This window comes from Cuculus canorus, chromosome 4, assembly GCF_017976375.1.
Source record: "Cuculus canorus isolate bCucCan1 chromosome 4, bCucCan1.pri, whole genome shotgun sequence".
Taxonomy (NCBI): domain Eukaryota; kingdom Metazoa; phylum Chordata; class Aves; order Cuculiformes; family Cuculidae; genus Cuculus; species Cuculus canorus.
Genome location: NC_071404.1, coordinates 46,080,804 through 46,099,795, shown reverse-complemented (window position 1 = coordinate 46,099,795; position 18,992 = coordinate 46,080,804). Strand labels below are relative to the sequence as shown.

The following is an 18,992-nucleotide window of genomic DNA, read 5'->3' as shown; positions in this document are numbered from 1 at the left end:
TTTCCATGCATTGAATTTTGTAACATACATATGGCTGAAACATTGACAGCATTAGCAAATATTGAAGTTGTTCTTGCATGTAAGAGAATGTTTTCATTATATTGTTGATCCAAATATTGTATTTTGGTGTGCAGTCTCTTTACACTGATTGTGCTGCTTCTTGCATTGTTTAATAATCCCTTCTATTCCTTACTTCTGCATGCAACAATTGGCTCTCTTACTTGTTGGAAGATGAGAGCATGTGGTGTTCAAAGCTCAGTATGAATTAAAGGTGCGTTTGGGGTTTGATTTGCTGTCATGCAAAAACTGATGAATTTTGTTCATTTATGCTTAGGAATACAATTTTTTCATCTTTGTGAAACTTTTTTGGTTTGAAGAATGAAGGAATGTTGATTTTATTATTATTGTTTTTCTTTCCACGTGGTTGACCACTGTTGCAATGTAGCATTGCCAAATCATGAACGATGCATACCTAAGAGACTTCCTCAGATATAAAGACACTATTGCTTTATTAAGGAACAATAGTAACAATAATAAACTTGACCTCTAAATTAGCTTTGAATTCCACAGATAAAAAGATCCCTATGACACAAATCTGCTTTCCTTATCCTGCTGTGGAATGTCAGCTTCAGCATGAAGTTACCTGAAGCTTATGAAAGCATATTTACAGCAATAAAAATGCAGTTGTGATTTCTCACGCGTCAAGATCTTATGCAAGGCGTGGGGCAAGGACCCTAACCTTCAGTCACTGATAACGCCTTGTTATGTTTGATTTTGATTACTTGTCTAAGTCATGCAAGTCATCTAGGGAAAGAGAACTGCATGTGAGTTGTTTGTTGTGATGAAGTTGTTCTTTAGGTGTCTTTCAGTGCCAGGAAGTGTTTGCAGCCAGAAAAAGTCTAATAATCACTTAGTCTGGGAGCATTCTTTCATGTCATGCTCTACATTACCTTTCTACTGACGGAGGGAAAGCTGTCAAACTATTACTTTTTGTTTAGGAGCTCATTAAAGAGGACCCATATGTACAGTTTGAGTTACGAGGAGGATCTCAAATCAGTTTGGAAAGCATAAATATAATGTGAATTGATTTCAATAGCTCCTATTCCAGCTAACAACATTTATACCTAACAGGTGTAATAGCACGGCATCCCCTCTACTATCCATACCTAAAGAAAACTTTAACTGCTCAAGCCTTGGAGAATTACTTCCAACACCTTTTAGAACGAGAAAAACCTGAAGAAGAACTAGTAACAAGGTATGTAGCTTGCTGCTCAGTCCACAGTTGTACAGTAGACACATGATGGTATTCAGAACTTGTCTCGAAGTATGTTAACCCAAATCTTACAAACCTGTGTGTATTGTCTTTGATATTTTTTTGTATCTTTCTTTGACTTTTTAAATAACAACCTGAGCAATAGTTGAGAAAGAACATGAACTTGGATCTCTCCTGAAGCTGAACCAAGGTAGTGGATGTATTTTAGTGAAGACATTTAAATTCTTCAAATAAGCATATTATCATTGGGGCTATTTCTTTGTTTTGTTCCAGTATAGAATGTCTCTACAGAATATAAATAACTCCTAATGTCCTTTTGCAAGTGTATCTTTCAAGTGTTTTTGAGCCATTTGGACTGCAGGAATCTTAGTAATTGAATCTTCCCAAGCCTCAGAACTGGGAGTCTGAAATCCCTAGAACACTGCTTGAAAGACATTGCTTGTTCATAAAGCTTGAGTCAGAAAGGTGCACCTCAAAGCTCAGAGCAAACTTGGAGTTATTTTAACTACTGCTGTTGGAGTTTGCTGTTCTTTGTCTTCATAAGCGGCTCAGTGCAGATCTCTCCCACTGTTGCATAAAGTGCTAACAAATTGTGTATCTAAAATGCTGCTATCAAGAAATGTAATTGAGTTTCCTCTGAAACAGAACAGAGAGGGGAAGAAATAAAAAATGTTGTACCTCCTAATGATGCTTCGAGAAGTTGATTCATTGTGTTTTTTTGATGCTTCATAAACCATCTATGTTCATAAATAAAAGTTGAACTTTGCTGTGTCTGGATGAAGCCAATTTATTTTGATTAATTAGATTATCTGTTCCTGTGTTTGGCTTCCTTTAATGATGTGATAATGGAGCTCTGTGAGTGAATTGAAAAACTACTGTGGAAAAAGAATAAATCCTTCTGTGGAAATATTTAGGATTATAAGGATTATGCTCATGTGCTTCAGATTGATCGTTTCTTTTCAAATTACTTGTTTATTTTTAGTTTTAGCTGTCATAAAAAGACTTATCTTACACTTCCATTTTCCTTCATTTCCTTTCTTTAAAATGTGAGGTTATGTATTCATTTATATGTATTAGTTTATATGTATTAGTTTTAATTTTGCTATTAAAAACATACCAACCACAGTTCTGCCTCACTACAGAACAGATCGTCAGCCAGTTGCCTTTCATTCTTATTCATTTAGTGCACCTATTAAATAGGTATACTAAAGAGTGAAAATGTGGGATTATATTTGATAGAGAGCACTGAAAACTCAAACTTCCAGATTTTCAGGTAACATAGTAACAAAAGATGGTCTTTCAAACCCTGCCCCTCCATACCCCAAAATTTCAAACCTATGTGATTTTCTCTCCCACTACATAGACTACATTCTTAACAGTTAATCACAGTTTCTCATGGGCACAAGTTTGGTGCACAAGCTCAGCTTGAAAGGTCAGACCAATCAAGTGAGAGTAAGGAAAAGAGCAGTATTAAAACAGAAATTTGCTCAAAATTTAGAAAAAAATGTCAGTCTCTTGAATTCTGACTGGTACCACTGTTAAAAATAGCAGTAGCAGTAGTGTTTTAATAAGATGAGCAGCTAGACCATACTGCATGTGGAAGATTTATTTCTTTTTTTCATTTAGCCATTTTGCCCTCTATGGAGCCAATATGGTTATCTGTGTGGTGTTTTGTATACAAGACTTTATAAATTGAGATCTGATAATCTTAAGATATGGAATAAGAAACTTCATTTAGTGGGTCAGTTGTTTAAGCATAGTAAAATTATCCTGTTAGGACTTGCTGGCTTCACCTCCTGAAATACAGTCACATTCTTTATGTTTTGAGAGCATTCCAATGCTCAAATAGTATAAAAATATAACAACTGATTTCTTCTTATGGGATATTTTTACTAAGAGCTGAAGGACGAGAAATGTGGATACTCATTCTTCAGATTGCTTTTTTTTAATGTATATTTATTATGAGGCGAAAAATACTTCTTTACACTATAGCTCATAGGCAAACACCTCTGTTAGCCAACGGACTTAGTTCCTGCTTTCTTCTCATGGGAGGAATCCTAACTTTTTCTCGATTTGAATGCATTAAACCATTTTGTACATTATTATTTCCATGCATTTTAACAGGATATTCAGGGAAACCTGACTTCTTTGACTATGAATGGACAGCACTTTAAAGGAAGCAGTTAAGCAGGCACCCTGTTGTGCATAAGCATAGGAATTCAGCTAGAACAGTGAATTTTCCTTGTTTTATAGGTTTCTGTCCCAGACTTAGTATTCTTTGAAGGGTTTATATGTTTTCTGTGCTTTTTAAAAGCAGCTCTTAAAACTTTTGATTGAATGGTACAATTAGATCATATTTTTTCCTTTAGATCTCAGTTAATTAAACTTAAATTTTTTTAATTATGCTGGGTAAGTGCATGCCAACGTTTTTCTTGACAAATTGTTGCTGCTTTGAGACTGTTATGATGGTTATAGTGCTTTTTCTTTTGTGGGAGTGTATTTTTTGCACAGAAATGTTTCGGGTGCTCAGATGCTTCAGACAGGCCTTAAAATATGAAAAATGCTGACCTTTGTATATTATTTTGCAATCCTAGTTTTAGCTGGAGTATCTCACTGTAGATATTCTCTCAAAATACTTAAAGTGAATGTGCCATTCTGTGACGTTCCAAGTTAAGATCTGTTGCTTGTATTACATACTCCCTCTGCCAGAATTACTTGAGAAAGTGAAATGCAATTCGTCCATTCTTTTTGTTTCTGCTTTTGTACACTCTTCAATTTCTCTCCTGATTTGTTTAAATGATTGATTTTTCATGAAACTTATTTTGAGAGCTGAGGTATTAGCTTCTGGAATACATTCCATTAGTCTAGCTCTCATGGATAGATTTGCCAGTTGTGAAGTCGCTTACTGCCTGGAAGTTTTTCCCAGTTTTTCAGAGTAAAATTTACAGTATAGTCTTTTGGTAGACCTCTAGCTCTCATGGTATATCGTTATTGGTAATTTGCGTTGAGTGTTTTTACTTTAAAATTTTGAGATGCTCTGATGCTGCAATGTAGTAGACTATGCTATTAAATTTAGTACATTTAGATGACTTATTGTGGAAAATGCTTCATTCTTCTTATTCCTGTTGTCTAGTAGAGCAATGTTTGATTTACTGAACTTTCTGCCTTCCCAATGGATTTGCCCTTAAGCATGATAACATTGCCTGGCTTCTAGTTTTGAGGGAAGGTCAACAGCTAATGCCAGTCGTCTTCTTAATAAGGACTAATAATGATAATACTAGAGTGTGGTAATGAAAGAGTAGAAGGAACAGTGAAAACTTTGCCTGGGAGACGGGCAGAGACACTCCATGACTGCTGCTTGCAGGAGCATATAGAGAACTAAAGTGTTTGCCAGGCTGCTCAGCAGAATCATAGGATGACCACTTCTCCTTCCAGGAAAAGTTTAGGTCATATGCCCAAGGTACATGTGGCAAAATCGGTAGTACAAGAGCGCTGCAAGAAATTCCAGCTATTTTGGAGGACAGATATGAAGAATATGTCCTAAACAAATGAAGGTCAGATGGATATCTAAAGAAAAATAGGTGGTGGTGGAGGAAGCGTGATCTAAACAGCAGCAGTCGAACATCTGCAGACAGAGCAAGAGCTGGATATCGTCTTTCTCTGTTATTACTCATTTCTTGCTGATGTTCCAATTAAATCCTTTCCTATGGAAAAAAGGAAAGGTAGCAAGTCCTTAGACAAAGAAAATATTGGAGGAGAGCAAAACCAAAGAAAAACAAGAATACAAAGAAGATGACAAAACACTGAAGAACTTTGCAAGGAGAGGCGACTAGAAGTATGCTATAGACCTATTTATGGAATTTGAAACAACTTTGTTAGGAAACTACAGAGCCATTTGCCAAATTTCTACAAAAGCTTCCAAATTGGAACTGCACCAGTCAAAAGCAGGGATGGAAAAATGCTTACAGTGGCAGTGAAGAGAAAAATAGAGTAGATTTTTATCTGAACAAAGTACCTGGCTCCAAGAAACTGCTGAAGTGTAGCTCCACTTTTCATTTGTTACAAAATCATTTGTAGTTGTAAGAGTTGGCTCTAGTGACTTATAGTTATTTCTCAGTAATAAAGAGGATGCCTTCCCCCAAATACCTGGTGGCCTTTGTTAGCAAAAATGAGTTCCAGGAATTAAATGATTACAGTTTCCAGTATCAGAATTAGGAAATATTAAAAATACTTCCTTCTGCCCACTGTGTTCTCTGATTTCATTTTGGATCTTGAACCTCTTGCCTATGGAGCTTTCCATATGGGCTTTAACACTTTGCGGGGGGAAGGTAGTAGAAAACAAACCTCAATAGAAATGAATGAGCTTTGAAGTTGACTAAAAGGAGAATGTTTATATTATGGTTCTACTTTAAAACTATTAAAGATTGCTGATTTGGAGTAAGGGGAAGGAACAAGAAGGCAGAGAAGGCTGTGAGTTAATCTTCAGTTAAGTTTTATGCTTGACTCAGTGCTGTGATGCAATCAGAAGTATGAAATTTTTTTGCATGCTGTCTTTTGCATGAATTTCTCTTTCTTAGAAAATCTTCTGAGAAACAACGTGTAGATTTTATTTTACAGATACGAGTTGCCAGGAATCCATGGATTAAATTTTGTTCTGAAGAATTCCCTTGGTGGTGGTGGTGTGGCATCCCTAAGAAGTGACCCACAGGCACGTATCAAAGCATTGATTTTATGTAGTTATCTTTTATATTATAACTATGTATTACACATTTATATTATTTATATTATAACTATGTATTACACAGCCTCTTTATAAACAGCTTTTGGGCTGGAACTGTAAGGTTTTGGGTTCGACTCTAGTTCGTTTTAATTTCCTGTTAATATACATTATCTACTTCATTGTTTCAAGGCTTGAAAATGGCATAGAGAAGTAGAAAGTTGATTTAAGAGATGTGTACAAGAAACTATTAAGAGAGTCTTCAAATCCATTGCACTATTTATGATTGAATGGTTGGACTCGATGATCCAATGGGTCCTTTCCAACCTTGTGATTCTGTGGTACCCCTGTGATACCAGGGGTTTTAGAGGCACAAGTAAAGTTAGCTTCTCAAAAAGGCTGTCACATTCTAGAGAATGCCACTTTGCTAGACAGTTCTGATTGTTTCCTAGTACGTACAGGAACCATTAACTGTATGACAACTCCCCCTAGCTTAGCATATGACTCCTATAGTTAAAATACTGATAATTGATATAGGTCTGAAAAATAGATGGATAGATCTTTATCTAGTAGGGTACAAGCTAAGTATTAAATACTTGAAACATCTAAACCTGAAGATGAAATAGATGCCTTAATGTCACAATCCTGTGCCTGCAGCAAAGCACAGTTCTGCTGCCATAGGCTGAGAAATGCTTGTGTGTACAAATAATCTCAGCATAGTCAAGAAGACTGTTCACAAAGTAAGATGATGCTATGTATGCATTGGATAACAGAATTGAAGCTAAAATAAATTGATTTTAGCACTAGCTACCAAATAAAATGGTTCAGGTGTAGATGCTTGGAAACTCAACTGTATAGTTCTATTTATTTAATTATATTGACTCACAGTGAGAAAGCCAAATAAATGGAAAAGTTAAATAGAAATTTGGATAGTCTACAATCCAAGGTTTAATAAAACTCATCCAAAAATTATATGTAGAGATAAATACTCATCCGAAATTTATATGTACAAGTGCATGTAGAGAGAAATACTCCTAAAACTTCAAAAACATACTGAGTTCTTACACTGATTCTAGGGAAAATATTATTATACCATTTTTTTAAACTTAATTTACAAAGGTGCTATATTTAAATAGTAAAGTGAAATGATGGTTTGTTTTCTTACAGGGCAAAGCACTTGGACAGATGCTGCTGGATTTCCAGATCAGAAATGTTCCTGATTTAAAATCACTGATAGAGTAACAGGTGTTTAATACATGCTTTTAACACTAAGTGGTATAAAAACATGTTATAAACAAGAACTGGCTTCTTGAGTGAGATTTTTTTTTAAAAAGCCAGAGTAGAAATTAGTGACAGTTACCTCTCAGAGGCTCAGCTAAATGGCACAGATTCACAAATGTTTTGAGTAACGCCAGACTAATAGCTTTGTCTGTGACTGATAATGTTTCCTGTCCAGATAATACATTGGATGAAGAATTAATTTATTTCCTGTAAGATAGAATTAATCAAATAGCAACATAACATTTAATGATGTGACAAGATAGTCTTTGTTCCGAGATGGAAATGGCCTCCTGTTAAGGCCATCTCTCTTCCTTCTCACAATCTTTATTTGAAAATTAAATTGACCGATAGAGTTAAGCTCCTGTCATCTGTGTTTGTCCTGTGCAGGGTGAGGCTGGGTAGCCTGCTGTGCAGCGCTATGAAGCCAGCACTGGCTGGTGCTGGGGAACAGCTTTCCCTGTTGGGCAATAAAGAAGAGTAATAATTGTTACTGTTACAGAGTGACTGGTAGTAAATGCTGACCTTTGGTGGTGATCCACCCAACTTCCAGCACTTTGTCCAGTTAATGACAGAGTTGATTATTATGGTTTCCAACATCTTTTACTCATTAATCCATCGGTTAAAAGCACCGAATAGTAGTAAATTGCAGATCTTGGCATGGAAATAAATTTGACGAGAAGGAAAGGAGAGTGCTCTGAGGTAGTCTGCAGCCTGTTCACATTCTCTTGTGATGGTGCAATCCTGGCCTGGAGGAAGGGGGAGCTGGTGGTGGAGGGATATCTCATTTTGTTTGAGGGCTGTCCAGACTTCGTTTTCTGCAGCAGAGTCTTGTCTGGATTAAGTTCATTTGACTATTTCAGGGCTTTCAAACTTCATTTTCTGCAGCAGAGTCTTGTCTGGATTAAGTTCATTTGACTGTTATTTGCATTGCCCTTTCCACAGAAAGGTCTGTCTCCTGGTGTGAAGGAATACCATGTTGAATGCAGCGTGCTCCATCGGTCTTCTGACTCCCAGTTACCACCTACCCGTCTCCCATCCTGCACAGTATGACTGGCATGTTTGAATTAGGATAATCCTGAACTACTTCAGCTAATGAAGCGGAGACTTAAAATTCCATACAATTCCTGGGACAATATCAGGGCAGACATTCTGTCTGTATTTCCTCTGCAGAAGCCATATAAATATTACACTGCATGTTCAGGTATTTTGTATTCAGAAATGAATATTTTCATTTATTTTGGGGAGACTGTGTTAGTTGTTTAGTTATGACAAAACGAAGCATTACTAATAGCAGATAAATTGATGAAAATAAATATATTTTAATTGTCACCAAAACTGTCTGTTCCTAAATGTCAATCTGGGCTACCACTATTATTAACTTCTTAAGCTCTTGCTTGCTAATGAGAACTGTGCAATGAATTTTCCCCACATTTTCTGTGTTTTGGTTTATTTGAATTGAAGGTATCATAAGTGAACACTTTATTCATCTAAACGTATTATTCTTTTAGTGAGTCCTAAGTACTATCTGCGCATACCGCATGATTCAGTCTAGTTGTAAAAAAAAGAGTCATTACTTCATTGCAGAAAAATACCCAACTTAATAACTTCAAAGGGAAAACGGCATGCTGGTTTTATTATATTTACAGTCATGGTTCATTAGAAAACTTGTTAATAAATTGGAAGCCTATTAGTTTAGCAAAAGGGATGAAGTTATTGAGAGGAAATAAAGAAGTGAGAGACCTCCGTAGCAAACCTACAAGGGTAGAACAGCTACGGTAAATATTTGCAATTTATTCAGTATACTGCTTAAGTGACTCTGTAAATGTGTATGTGATATTTTTTGAATAAAAAGGAACATTTATAAAGTATAAATTTGTTTTAGTAATTCATATTGTTTCTTCTACTGGAAGAGAGTGATACTTGGTTCAAAGGTTCTTTGTTTTGGGATTCTTTCACTTGCCTGCAATTTTGCGCATTGTCTTGCTGGTTCCCATCTTCCTTCAGATTCTGTCTGTTCTGCCCTAGTCTTTTGTTAAATACAAAACCTGAAAAAGTAAACAGTACTATTTTCTAGAGCGCGGATCATTACAGCTCTACAATGGAAACTAATTTGCTGAGAAGAATGGTACAGTGTTTAAATGGTTTGGATATGAGAACACAAAGGCATTATTTTTAATCTCTGGAATTGTCCTTTTGGATGCTGTGAAACCATCCTCCAGAAACACATCTACTGACCCTGATTTCTTTCAGTATACCACCTTAAACCAAGTGGCATTGCTCTTCAGATGCATTTCTCACATATTATAGCCTCCAAAAAGACTTTATCCTCCTTGACCTCCTTAACTTGTTTTGAATTCATGAACATGTACTTGTTCCAGCAATCCCAGCTGGCCTGAAAGCTTGTTAAAGCTGCACTTGTTTCTTCATCTGCGGTAGAGATTGAATAATTGAGAAAGGTTTGGTGAAATGTAAATTGTACTTGAAGATGAGCATGTTTGCAATCAGCATTGGTTTAACTTGAGTCAGTTAAAAAACGGATTTTGCCTGCTTGTTAAACCAGGTTAGGACCTCATCTAGGTAAGAACTTACCCTTCCAGTTGCCTTTCTTTCATGCTTTTCCCCTGCTACACTAACTGTGAGGGCAGGATGGAAATAGTAATTCCTGGAGTACAAAACAAGGTTCCATCTCATATCCACATTGCATTGTAATGGAAACTGGCTCACTGCTCTTACCAGGAAGTTTTTGTGGCTCACATGCTCTACAAAGCAGAGGCCGCATTCTCTTACCTCTTGCGGCTTTCTTTGTGCATCTCACCTAACTCTGGAAAATAAATCATGGGGTTTATCATTACACTACTCCGCAGCAGGTAACAGTCCAAGCTGTTTAGACTTGGGTTGCATCATGGCAGTCTGAAAGTAATAGGAGAGCAGCCCTTAAGGGTTGAAAGCATAAAATGTTGGGCTGCAGGTTGCGTTTCAAGAATCTGAATGGTTTCCTTCAGAAATGACTTTGTTATGTTGTATTAAGTGCTCTGCACACAGCAATGCTTACAGGGTTGCAAGCATTACCTGGGTGGATTTCACTTGCTGCAGCTGTGTCCGCTTTGGCTGGAGGAGTGAAACCATTTACCGGCCCTGTCTGCTGTGTAATGCCCTTGTGCTTATTCTGTTGGGGTTTCAGTGCCTGAGAGTGAGCCAGTGGATTGGGGGGACGGGGACGTGGACGTGGACGTGACTTGTTAGTGCCTGGGTATGAGGAAATCACACTGCAGAAACGTCACACCTCTCACTGTATCTCTCTGAAACCTTCGGTCACAGTAAGCCTTTGAGCGGCCTCCTCATGACTATTCCTTTTCTTTTACTTCGTCCTGCTTTCCTTTCCAGATTGACTTGAGATGGATCCTGGTGATTTGGGGATTAAAGCTAACTGGCAAGAAACCAAACAAAGGATGCTCCTAGTAAAAGATCCTGTTGGGAAATGCCTTTTTCTTCCAGGGAGTTGAGCTGAATTCCTCTACCTTCCTTCGAGCAGGGGGAGAGAAATCTGAGGACTGAAGCATCTCTAAAATCTATTTCAACAAAAACAATGCAGACACTCCCTTGACAGCTTTGGGGAAGGGGGGGAGGGATGTCTAGAGATGGCAGCACACAGCAGGATCCGTGCTTGTCCTCACAGGAGGGAGATGGGAACCTTCCTGTGAAATCTCTGACAACCTCCTGATGTGGCACAATGCTCCAGCTCTGGACCAGCTGCTGTGACCATCACAAAATGGGTAAGACTGTTTATCATGATATAAGATTTTAATCTTTTCTTTTCCCTCTGTCCTTTAAAATTAATGCACTAGTTAAAAATGCAAAAAGCTTCCCCTCTGCTTCCCTCCCCCCTCCCCTTTTACTTACTAGTAGCAAACGCTTCAAGCCTTTCAAATAAGTTTAAACATCTGGATTTGAAAAGATGCTGGTTTAATTAGGCTAATCTGCAGAGTTCCTACCAGCATCATAAGCCACATCTATAAGGTATTTTCTCTTTTGTAAGTGATGCGATTTGAAGTAGGGGTTTTGAGAGGGCTAAGCCTCTGTTGTGTAAAAGTTTGGCTGAGACTCTCCAAAGAAAATCCCAAATGCCTGATCGCTCTGGTAAGAAATGCTGAGGCTCCGGTCTGTAATCAGTGGCCAAATGCGGGGCTACTGTAGGCTTCCCTCTTTGCAGGTGAGGCAAGGTGAGGACAACCTTCAGCTTCCTAGGAAGCTGCTCTCTGCTCTGGGCAGAAGGAAATAGGTGGGCAACACCAGCCATCGTTTCTTATCATAGAATAGTTTGGGTTGGAAGGGACCTTAAAAGATCATCCAGTCCCAACCCCCCTGCCATGGGCAGGGACACCTCCTTGGTGAGCAGCGAGGTAACCTGCCCCCAGAAATGTTTTCTTCACTGAATAGTGGAAAACTTGCTTTGCCTCACTGATAAGCCTCACCTTTCCTGTGCACTAGCACTCTTCTTGCCTTCTTTTTTTCGTACATGGCATCGTGTGTGTCTCTGTGTTTGCCTGAGCATCCACAACCTGCAAGAAGGCACATCGGGCAAGTTACCAGCATTAGAGCCCGGGTTTAGGGGAAGATGCTCTAACAAAGCACTTCTCCAGCGCCACTTTCCTCCCTCCCTTCTCCGCGTTTCTCACCAAGGCAGCGCCTGCGGCTGCGACAAAAGACCGGGGGGACCTTCCCTGCTGCTCCCCAGGCCCTGTCATCTTCCAGGTGAGATGAATGCCTGTCCCATCCATCATCCCGCAGTGCCCGAGGGCGGCGGAATCGCTCGGCTGCCCAAACTCAGCCGGGACGGCTTTGTTGCCCCGACGGCTCTTCTCTTGTGTGGGCTCCCGTTGCCAGGATTTATCCATTTACATAACGGATTAGCGTGAAACAAAACGCGGGGCGATGCCTTTCCTCCTTGTCCCACTCCTTCCCGAGTTACTTCATAGGCGGGAGGGGCCGCTTTCCCTTCCCCCTCCCGCGGTTCCCACGGGCGATGGGAGCGGGCGGGGGGGGGGGGGGTTCGAACGCGCCTCTTCTCGCCTTCCTCCTCCTCCCGAGGTCGCGGGTGGCGCTCAGGCACGGCTCCCCAATAAAGGCTGCGGCCGCTCGCCCTGTGGGCCGGTCCCGGTGCCCGCCCCGCCCCGCCGGGAGCCCTAGAAAAGCGGGTCCCGGGCGCCGCGGAGGCTGCAGGGCTCCCCGCGCCCACCATGAAGAACCCGGTGCCGCAGGCGGCGTCGATGCTGCTCGAGAAGCTGCTGCTCCTCGTCCACGTTCGAGCCCTGCCCGGGGGCTCCGGAGGGGAATCCTCGCCTCCCGCCGCTCCCGCGTACTACGACACGAGCTGCTTCAAGCGAGGAGACCTGCTGGAGGTGCCCCGCACCCTCTTCATCCACTTCGGCATCTACCTGGGCGAGAACCGCGTCGCCCACCTGATGCCCGACATCCTGCCCGCCGTCACCGGCGACCGGCGGCAGATCCAGCAGGTGGTGACCAACAAGCGGCTCATCCTGGGCGTCATCACCAGGACGGCCAGCATCCGCGTGGACACGGTGGAGGATTTCGCCTATGGCGGCAGCATCCTGGTCAACCACATGGACCGACTCTTCGAGGACCAGGTGCTGGGCAGCGAGGAGGCGGCTCGCCGGGCGGAGAAGCTGGTGGGCGCCACCGCCTACAGCCTGCTCTGGAACAACTGCGAGCACTTCGTCACCTACTGCCGGTACGGAGCGCCCGTCAGCTTCCAGACAGACAAGGTACGGGAGCGGCTCCCGGGCCGGGTCAGGGCGGTGTGCGCTCGCCAGGCCATTGACATGCTCCGAAAGCGCTCTCTGGGGGTGAAGCTGGGTCGTGAGCCCGTGCCAGGCTCGCTTTTTGCCATGTGCTGTGCCCCAGAGCGCGGCGGGAGAGAGGTGGCGTAGAATCATAGAATCACCAGGTTGGAAAAGATCTCTTGGATCATCGAGTCCAACCATTCCTATCTGCCACTGAACCGTGTCCTTGAGCACCTCGTCTTTTAAACACCTCCAGGGATGGTGACTCCACCCCCTCCCTGGGCAGCCTCTGCCAGTGCCCCACGATCCTTTCTGTGAAATTTTTTTTCCTGACATACAGACTGACCCTCCCCTGGGGCAGCTTGAGGCCATTCCCCCTTGTCCTGTCCCCTGTCACTTGGGAGAAGAGGCCAGCTCCCTCCTTTCCACAACGCCTTTTCAGGTAGTTGTAGAGAGCAATAAGGTCTCCCCTCAGCCTCCTCCTCTCCAGGCTAAACAACCCCATTTCCCTCAGCTGCTCATCCCCTGGTTCAAAGCTCTCCTCTTTAACCCTGATCTTTCTTTTTTTTTTCTTTTTTTCCAGTTCTGTGAGACTGTGAAGATGATTATTCGGGACCAGAGGAGTGTTCTTGCTTCAGTACTTGTGGGATTAGCATCAATAGTCTGCCTAGGTTTGGCACCCTCCACCACGCTCCCCACTATCTTTATTCCCTTCTTTCTGTGGATGGCTGGCTAGCAGCCCATCAGGAGGATCACAACTGACGTCTGTATATAAGGTGTACACTACTGTATTTATGAAAGCACAGATTACTCATTGGCGTTGTGTAAAGTTTCTTAACCTTGTGTGCCATTTTTAAATGCAACTTTTGTCTAGAACACAGTGCACAAGGCATAGCTTACTGTGTAAGCCAAATAATAGATTTCCTGAAAATCTCAGTTCATACGTTTTAACACACCTTTAAATCATGAAAAAGTATGGTTGCAATGCAGTTCTGCTCCTTGCCTTTAGCCATAAGTGATACTGGCAATATTCTTCGTGTTGTTCTGTTTCTTAGCTGCATACCTGGGTGCTGTAACTATTAATAAAAATGGATGCTGGAATACCACAAAGAGATGGGTATTGAGAAAAAACTGCTTATCTCTTACTTTGATATATTTTGTATTCAGAAGTTACTGTCTCCACTCCTAAAACACCTTTTGGTGGAGATACGAATTAGTAAAATGACTTGTTTTGATGGCAAATAAGAAAAAACAGCTGGGTGCTGGGTGCTGCAGTAGCACATCTGGCTGGATTGTCTACAGTCCTTTGACTTCCCTTTGACTTCTGCTTCATATTAATTCTGTAAACACTTGTTTTACTGTATTGAACAACTTCTTGATTGAGTTAGAGGTAAGGAAAGACGGTGATTCCTCAGCATTTTGTTGCTACTAAAGGTGGTTAGTATGGCCAATATAAATGACTGCAGAGGGCTTTAGGGGAGACAGGAAGAAAGAAGCTTGCTTTATAACAACCAGTGACATAATAAACATCAGAAAATTCCACATTTCAGGGGACGTGGTGGGGAAGAGGAGGAGGACAGGTGCCAATTTAGTTCCTACCTTCCCTCAGCAACGGGGCCTGTATGGATATCATAATGAATCAGGGATTATTGGAGCAATTTCTTTGGTGGTGTCATTTTGGACACTGCCTTAAAACTGGATGCCTCTCGGTGAAAGATGACATGTCTTTCTATACTCTGAATAAGCATTCACTTGCAAGCCAGCAGTTGGTGCTAAAAATGTTTCATCTTCAATGATGAGGCCTATCTGCTTATCAGGAATGTGTAAAGCTGGATTTGAAATCAAGTTCATCCAGCCAATTGTTTGAGTGCTAAAATCCTTTGCTGTTTTTTTCTTAGCAATGTCTTGATGTATGCAGAGAAGTTCAGCGCCTGGAATGTCTTGCATGCAATACATGCACTTACACGTTCATGTGCCTTTCTTGCCTTCCTTTCTAGTCAAAGGCAACTATGATGGTGTCTTTACCAAACGAACCTCAGATTTGCTTCTTTCTATGAATGCTGTTCAGTATGCTGTCATCAGCTCTGCTGCTGAAGTGGCCACTTTTCCCCATTTTTATTTTAAGTGTGCTATAAACCCCCTTCTCCTTCCCCAAAACCTTACAGTTGCTTGAAGATCAGATTTTTAGCTGTAAGCCTACTTGGCTGCTCTCTAATAATCTTTCTTCTTCTGGCTGCTCTGCTATAACCAATGAAGAATGAAAAGACTGGGTATGAAATTCCGGGGTTATAGGAAACAGCAGCATTACTACCGCTGCCATCAACCGAGAGGGGATCTCAGCCCAGCTTTCAGTTATGCATTCAGTCTGCAGCTTAGCTCCAAAGCATCTGGATATCAATTACTGCTGGATGCTTGTGAACAGCTTCTGTTCTGGTGGTTTCAAAGATTGCAATGCTCAGTGTAACTGTTTCTGGTAAACTTTTAAAATGACAGTGTTTTTTAATTAACATTAATTGCTTTTTCATAGTGTATGCATTAGTTATATTTACACAAATTCCACTGTGGTTTTTTTTTACTTGCTGTGCATAAGGTATGAACTGTAGTAATTACTGTAATGACATATAAATAGATTTTGTTAATTTAAAAACGTCTACCGGCCTCTTGAAATTGAATATGATTGAGTATAATTCTCTAACGTATCCCAGTAGGGTACTGAACAGCCCATTAACATGCAGTTCCATGGTGTCTGATACAGGTGGGCTTTTCCCCTTTATTTACTTGGGATTTATAAGAATTCCAGTAATTCTTAAGATGTACTTACACAATAAACAACGGGGTCATGACCAGTAACCAAATTGTAAGTGGGATTGTTGGAAGGCAGAGAAAGCTTCCTGCTCTAGCTTCAGTATCAAAGGACCAATGTTTCTGCTTTGCTAATGCTGTTGAGCAAGAAGGATCGAGATTAGGCTGGGGGGACTAAACTGGGATTTTGATACATGTCTATGAAAGAAATGAAAGCAGTTCCTTGCAGACTTCCAGCTTTATTAGCAGAAAATTTTCCTTCTAAGTGTAAAGTTTTAAGCTTATGAAATGGTTTAGAATGTCCTGCTGTATCCTTTCATCAGAGACAAGGGCATGGGAACAGAAGTTCAGCTGCATGTTAAGAGTTTTTCCTACCAACTATAATTCTACCAGAGATCTGGAAATTTTGTTAAAATTAGGCATCAGTCAAATTAGTCATACTCTGAAGGGCAAACCAAAACTAGCTGACGTGTATTCTTAAGTTCAGCTCAGTGGGTGGTGGTTGTGCCCTGAAATATTTTGGTAAATGTCAGCGTCAACTTTTTTCTGTAATTACTTGAGTAAAAATAAGCACTTGCCCTTCCTTAGTGGAGCATTGCATTTCAGACCTGAGCTCAACTGTGATGCCATTGAAATGAACGAGCTAGTTAGAGTAAGAAAAGCACAGAAAAACGTGGAGGAGTTCAGCTGTTTGGAAATGTGTGTGAAGTGAAATTGTTCATCGGTAAGTGTAAGTGATGGTGATGGGGGGGATGTAAATCTAGAGTTGCAGCTCATTTTAGTGGTGGGGCTGGTTTGAAAAGTTGTGTGATTAAACGAGAATATGTAATGGAAGAGCATAACCATCACCCCTGTGCCACTGGGAAAGGCAAGTAGTGAAGACATCATGTTAAAAGGATAGATGTTTCACTTCAGGCTTTCCAATGAAAACAAAAATAAAATGAGCATTGACAAGGCTCGAAATGTTTTTACAAACATTTTTACTGTGTTTAAAGGAAAAAAAAAGTTGCTAAATGAAGACATTAGAACAGTGAGCTTTCTGTTTGCCTTTATTTTAGCTTGGAACATAAATGATTACTCATTTTGTGGTGAACAGTCATCTGCTGCTTGATTTCACCTTTGGGTCCTCCTGTGCTGGAGGAGAATGCTACGTATAAATACCATTGAGGCTTTTAATGAAAACAGAATCATAGCAATACTTGTTAAAGTCTGAGGGGATGGGGAAGAGGGAATTAAAGTTGTGTGTGACTTGACATCATCCAGACAGGTTTTGGAAAGCAAGCTGCAGCACGAAACATTAGAACTGTGATGTCTAGAAATGACATGGTGTTGTGTCATTTATTGCATGTTTTCACATCAAATAAAGCACCACACACCACTGAGTGATACACAACTGTGTTAGGCAGCCAGTCCTTTATCCACTGAAATGAAAACGGAAGTTGTCAGGTGACTCTAGGAGCCATTTGCTCCTTATGCTTTGTAATAGCTTAGGACCTGATTTCTCTGAGCACCTAACTGTCATGAATGGGCTTACTGATGAGAAATGAAGACACAAAAGTCCTAGTAGTTTTGAGGCTTTTTGCTGTAGTGCACTGCACTCTCCTGTAAGCCTTACAGAAATCTTTCAGAACACTGTGCTGGTAAAATAAACAGTCTCCTCTGCTGTAGGAACAGATCACTAAAAATATTTGAGGGTGATTTTTGGCATAATTTCTTAAAAATCAATTCTGTGCTGCATTTTGTAGCTTAGCTTTGCTTCTGAAGTCAAGGGAACATTTAGGATATGTTCCTGAGTGCTCAGAGGCTGTAGGAGAAAGGGGGGGAAGTAGGGTGATGTTTAGAAATCTTAGATCAGAATCACATTGCTTGCAGTACTACAGTTCTATCTCTTGACAAAACTGGTGAATTATGTTTATTGTTTCTGTGTCCCGTAGGAGAGAAAATGTTTTCTGTAAGGTGTTCTGTAGCTTTTTAGCATTTTCCAATTTATTAGGGAACTTTATTTAGCCCTGTGACCTTCTTTTAGTAGTTGCCTCTTCTCTATAGCATATCTGTGAACTGGGAAAACTGTCAGTGGCTGCTCTGCGATACTGCAGTCTGGAGCAAATCAGCTGCATAGTCCACTACAGCTGCATCATAATACCTAAAACTAGGTACTTCATCTAAACAAGGCAGTGAATGTCAGGGAAAGCAGATAACGTAGGCTGGTATTACTAGCAAGGGCAGGGCATATTAAACATAGAATGGTTTGGGTTTGAAGGGACCTTAAAGACTATCTAATTCCAAGCACCCTGTCATGGGCAGGGACACCTTCTCCTGGATCAGGTCACTCCAAGCCTCACCCAGCCTGGCCTTAAACACCTGCAGGGATAGTACATGACTTCTCTGGGCAACCTGTTCCAGTACCTCACCACCTTTGCAGTAAAAAATACCTTCTTAGTATCTAACCTAAGTCTACTCTCTTTCAGCTTAAAATCATTACTCCTCATCCTATCTCTGCACTCCTTGATAAAGAGCCCCTCCACATCTTTCCTGTAGGCCCCCTTTAAGCACTGGAAGGCTGCGATAAGGTTTCCTCGGAGCCTTCTCTTCTCTAGCCTAAACAAGCACAACTCTCTCAGCCTGTCCTTGTATGGGAGGTGCTCCAGCCCTGTGATCATCTTTGTGGCTTCTTCTGGACTTGCTCTGTCAGCTCCATGTCCTTCCTGGGCTGAGGACTCCAGAACTGACGCAGTACTCCAGGTGAGGTCTCATGACAGCAAAGTAGAGTGGCAGAATCACCTCTTCTTTTGATATGTCCCAGGATACAGTTGGCTTTCTGAGCTGCAAGCACACATTGCCGTCTCATGTCGAGCTTCTTATCCACGAGCATACCCATGCCTTTCTCTTCAGGGCTGCTCTCAATCCATTCTCTGCCCAGCCTGTATTTGTGCTTGGGATTGCCCTGACCCAGGTGCGGGACCTCGCGCTTGGCCTTGTTGAACTTCATGAAGTTCGCACAGGCCCACCTCTCAAGCCTGTGCAGGTCCCTCTGGATGGCATCCCTTCCCTGCAGCATGTTGACCGCACCACACAGCTTGATGTCATTGCCAGACTTGCTGAGAGTGCCCTCAATCCC

The 18,992-nt window shown here is 41.3% G+C and overlaps 3 protein-coding genes across 5 annotated transcripts in view; all 3 read left to right on the top strand.

Moving 5' to 3' along the window:
• Window positions 1-7,234, top strand: part of LOC128851995 (uncharacterized) — a 59,600-nt gene extending 52,366 nt beyond the window's left edge. For 2 of the 3 annotated variants that reach the window (XM_054064847.1, XM_054064848.1), the window contains exons 18-20: window positions 1,132-1,255; window positions 5,891-5,981; window positions 7,158-7,234. In XM_054064847.1, coding sequence (XP_053920822.1) covers window positions 1,132-1,255; window positions 5,891-5,981; window positions 7,158-7,232 — 290 coding nt within the window. In that variant the 3' untranslated portion in view covers window positions 7,233-7,234. Of the gene's footprint in view, window positions 1-231; window positions 272-1,131; window positions 1,256-5,890; window positions 5,982-7,157 lie in introns of those variants that run through there. The other variant, XM_054064849.1, reaches the window with a different exon arrangement.
• A 3,681-nt stretch (window positions 7,235-10,915) lies between these two features.
• Window positions 10,916-18,992, top strand: part of RBM46 (RNA binding motif protein 46) — a 34,230-nt gene continuing 26,153 nt past the window's right edge. Inside the window, exon 1 of the mRNA XM_054066459.1 lies at window positions 10,916-11,044. Within this exon, the coding sequence (XP_053922434.1) occupies window positions 11,002-11,044 (43 nt within the window). The 5' untranslated portion in view covers window positions 10,916-11,001. The remainder of the gene's footprint in view (window positions 11,045-18,992) is intronic.
• On the top strand, window positions 12,450-17,033 carry LRAT (lecithin retinol acyltransferase). Its single transcript, XM_009556374.2, has 2 exons — window positions 12,450-13,054; window positions 13,656-17,033. Exons 1-2 carry the CDS (start codon window positions 12,509-12,511, stop codon window positions 13,806-13,808), a joined length of 699 nt encoding a protein of 232 aa, XP_009554669.1. The 5' UTR covers window positions 12,450-12,508; the 3' UTR covers window positions 13,809-17,033.

What these genes read in the sequence shown, in the direction of transcription:
- LRAT (XM_009556374.2), top strand. Translation starts at nt 12,509, where the DNA reads ATGAAGAACCCGGTGCCGCAGGCGGCGTCGATGCTGCTCGAGAAGCTG. An exon ending in TCAGCTTCCAGACAGACAAG is followed by an intron (nt 13,055 to 13,655) that starts GTACGGGAGCGG and finishes CTTTTTTTCCAG; the next exon opens with TTCTGTGAGACTGTGAAGAT.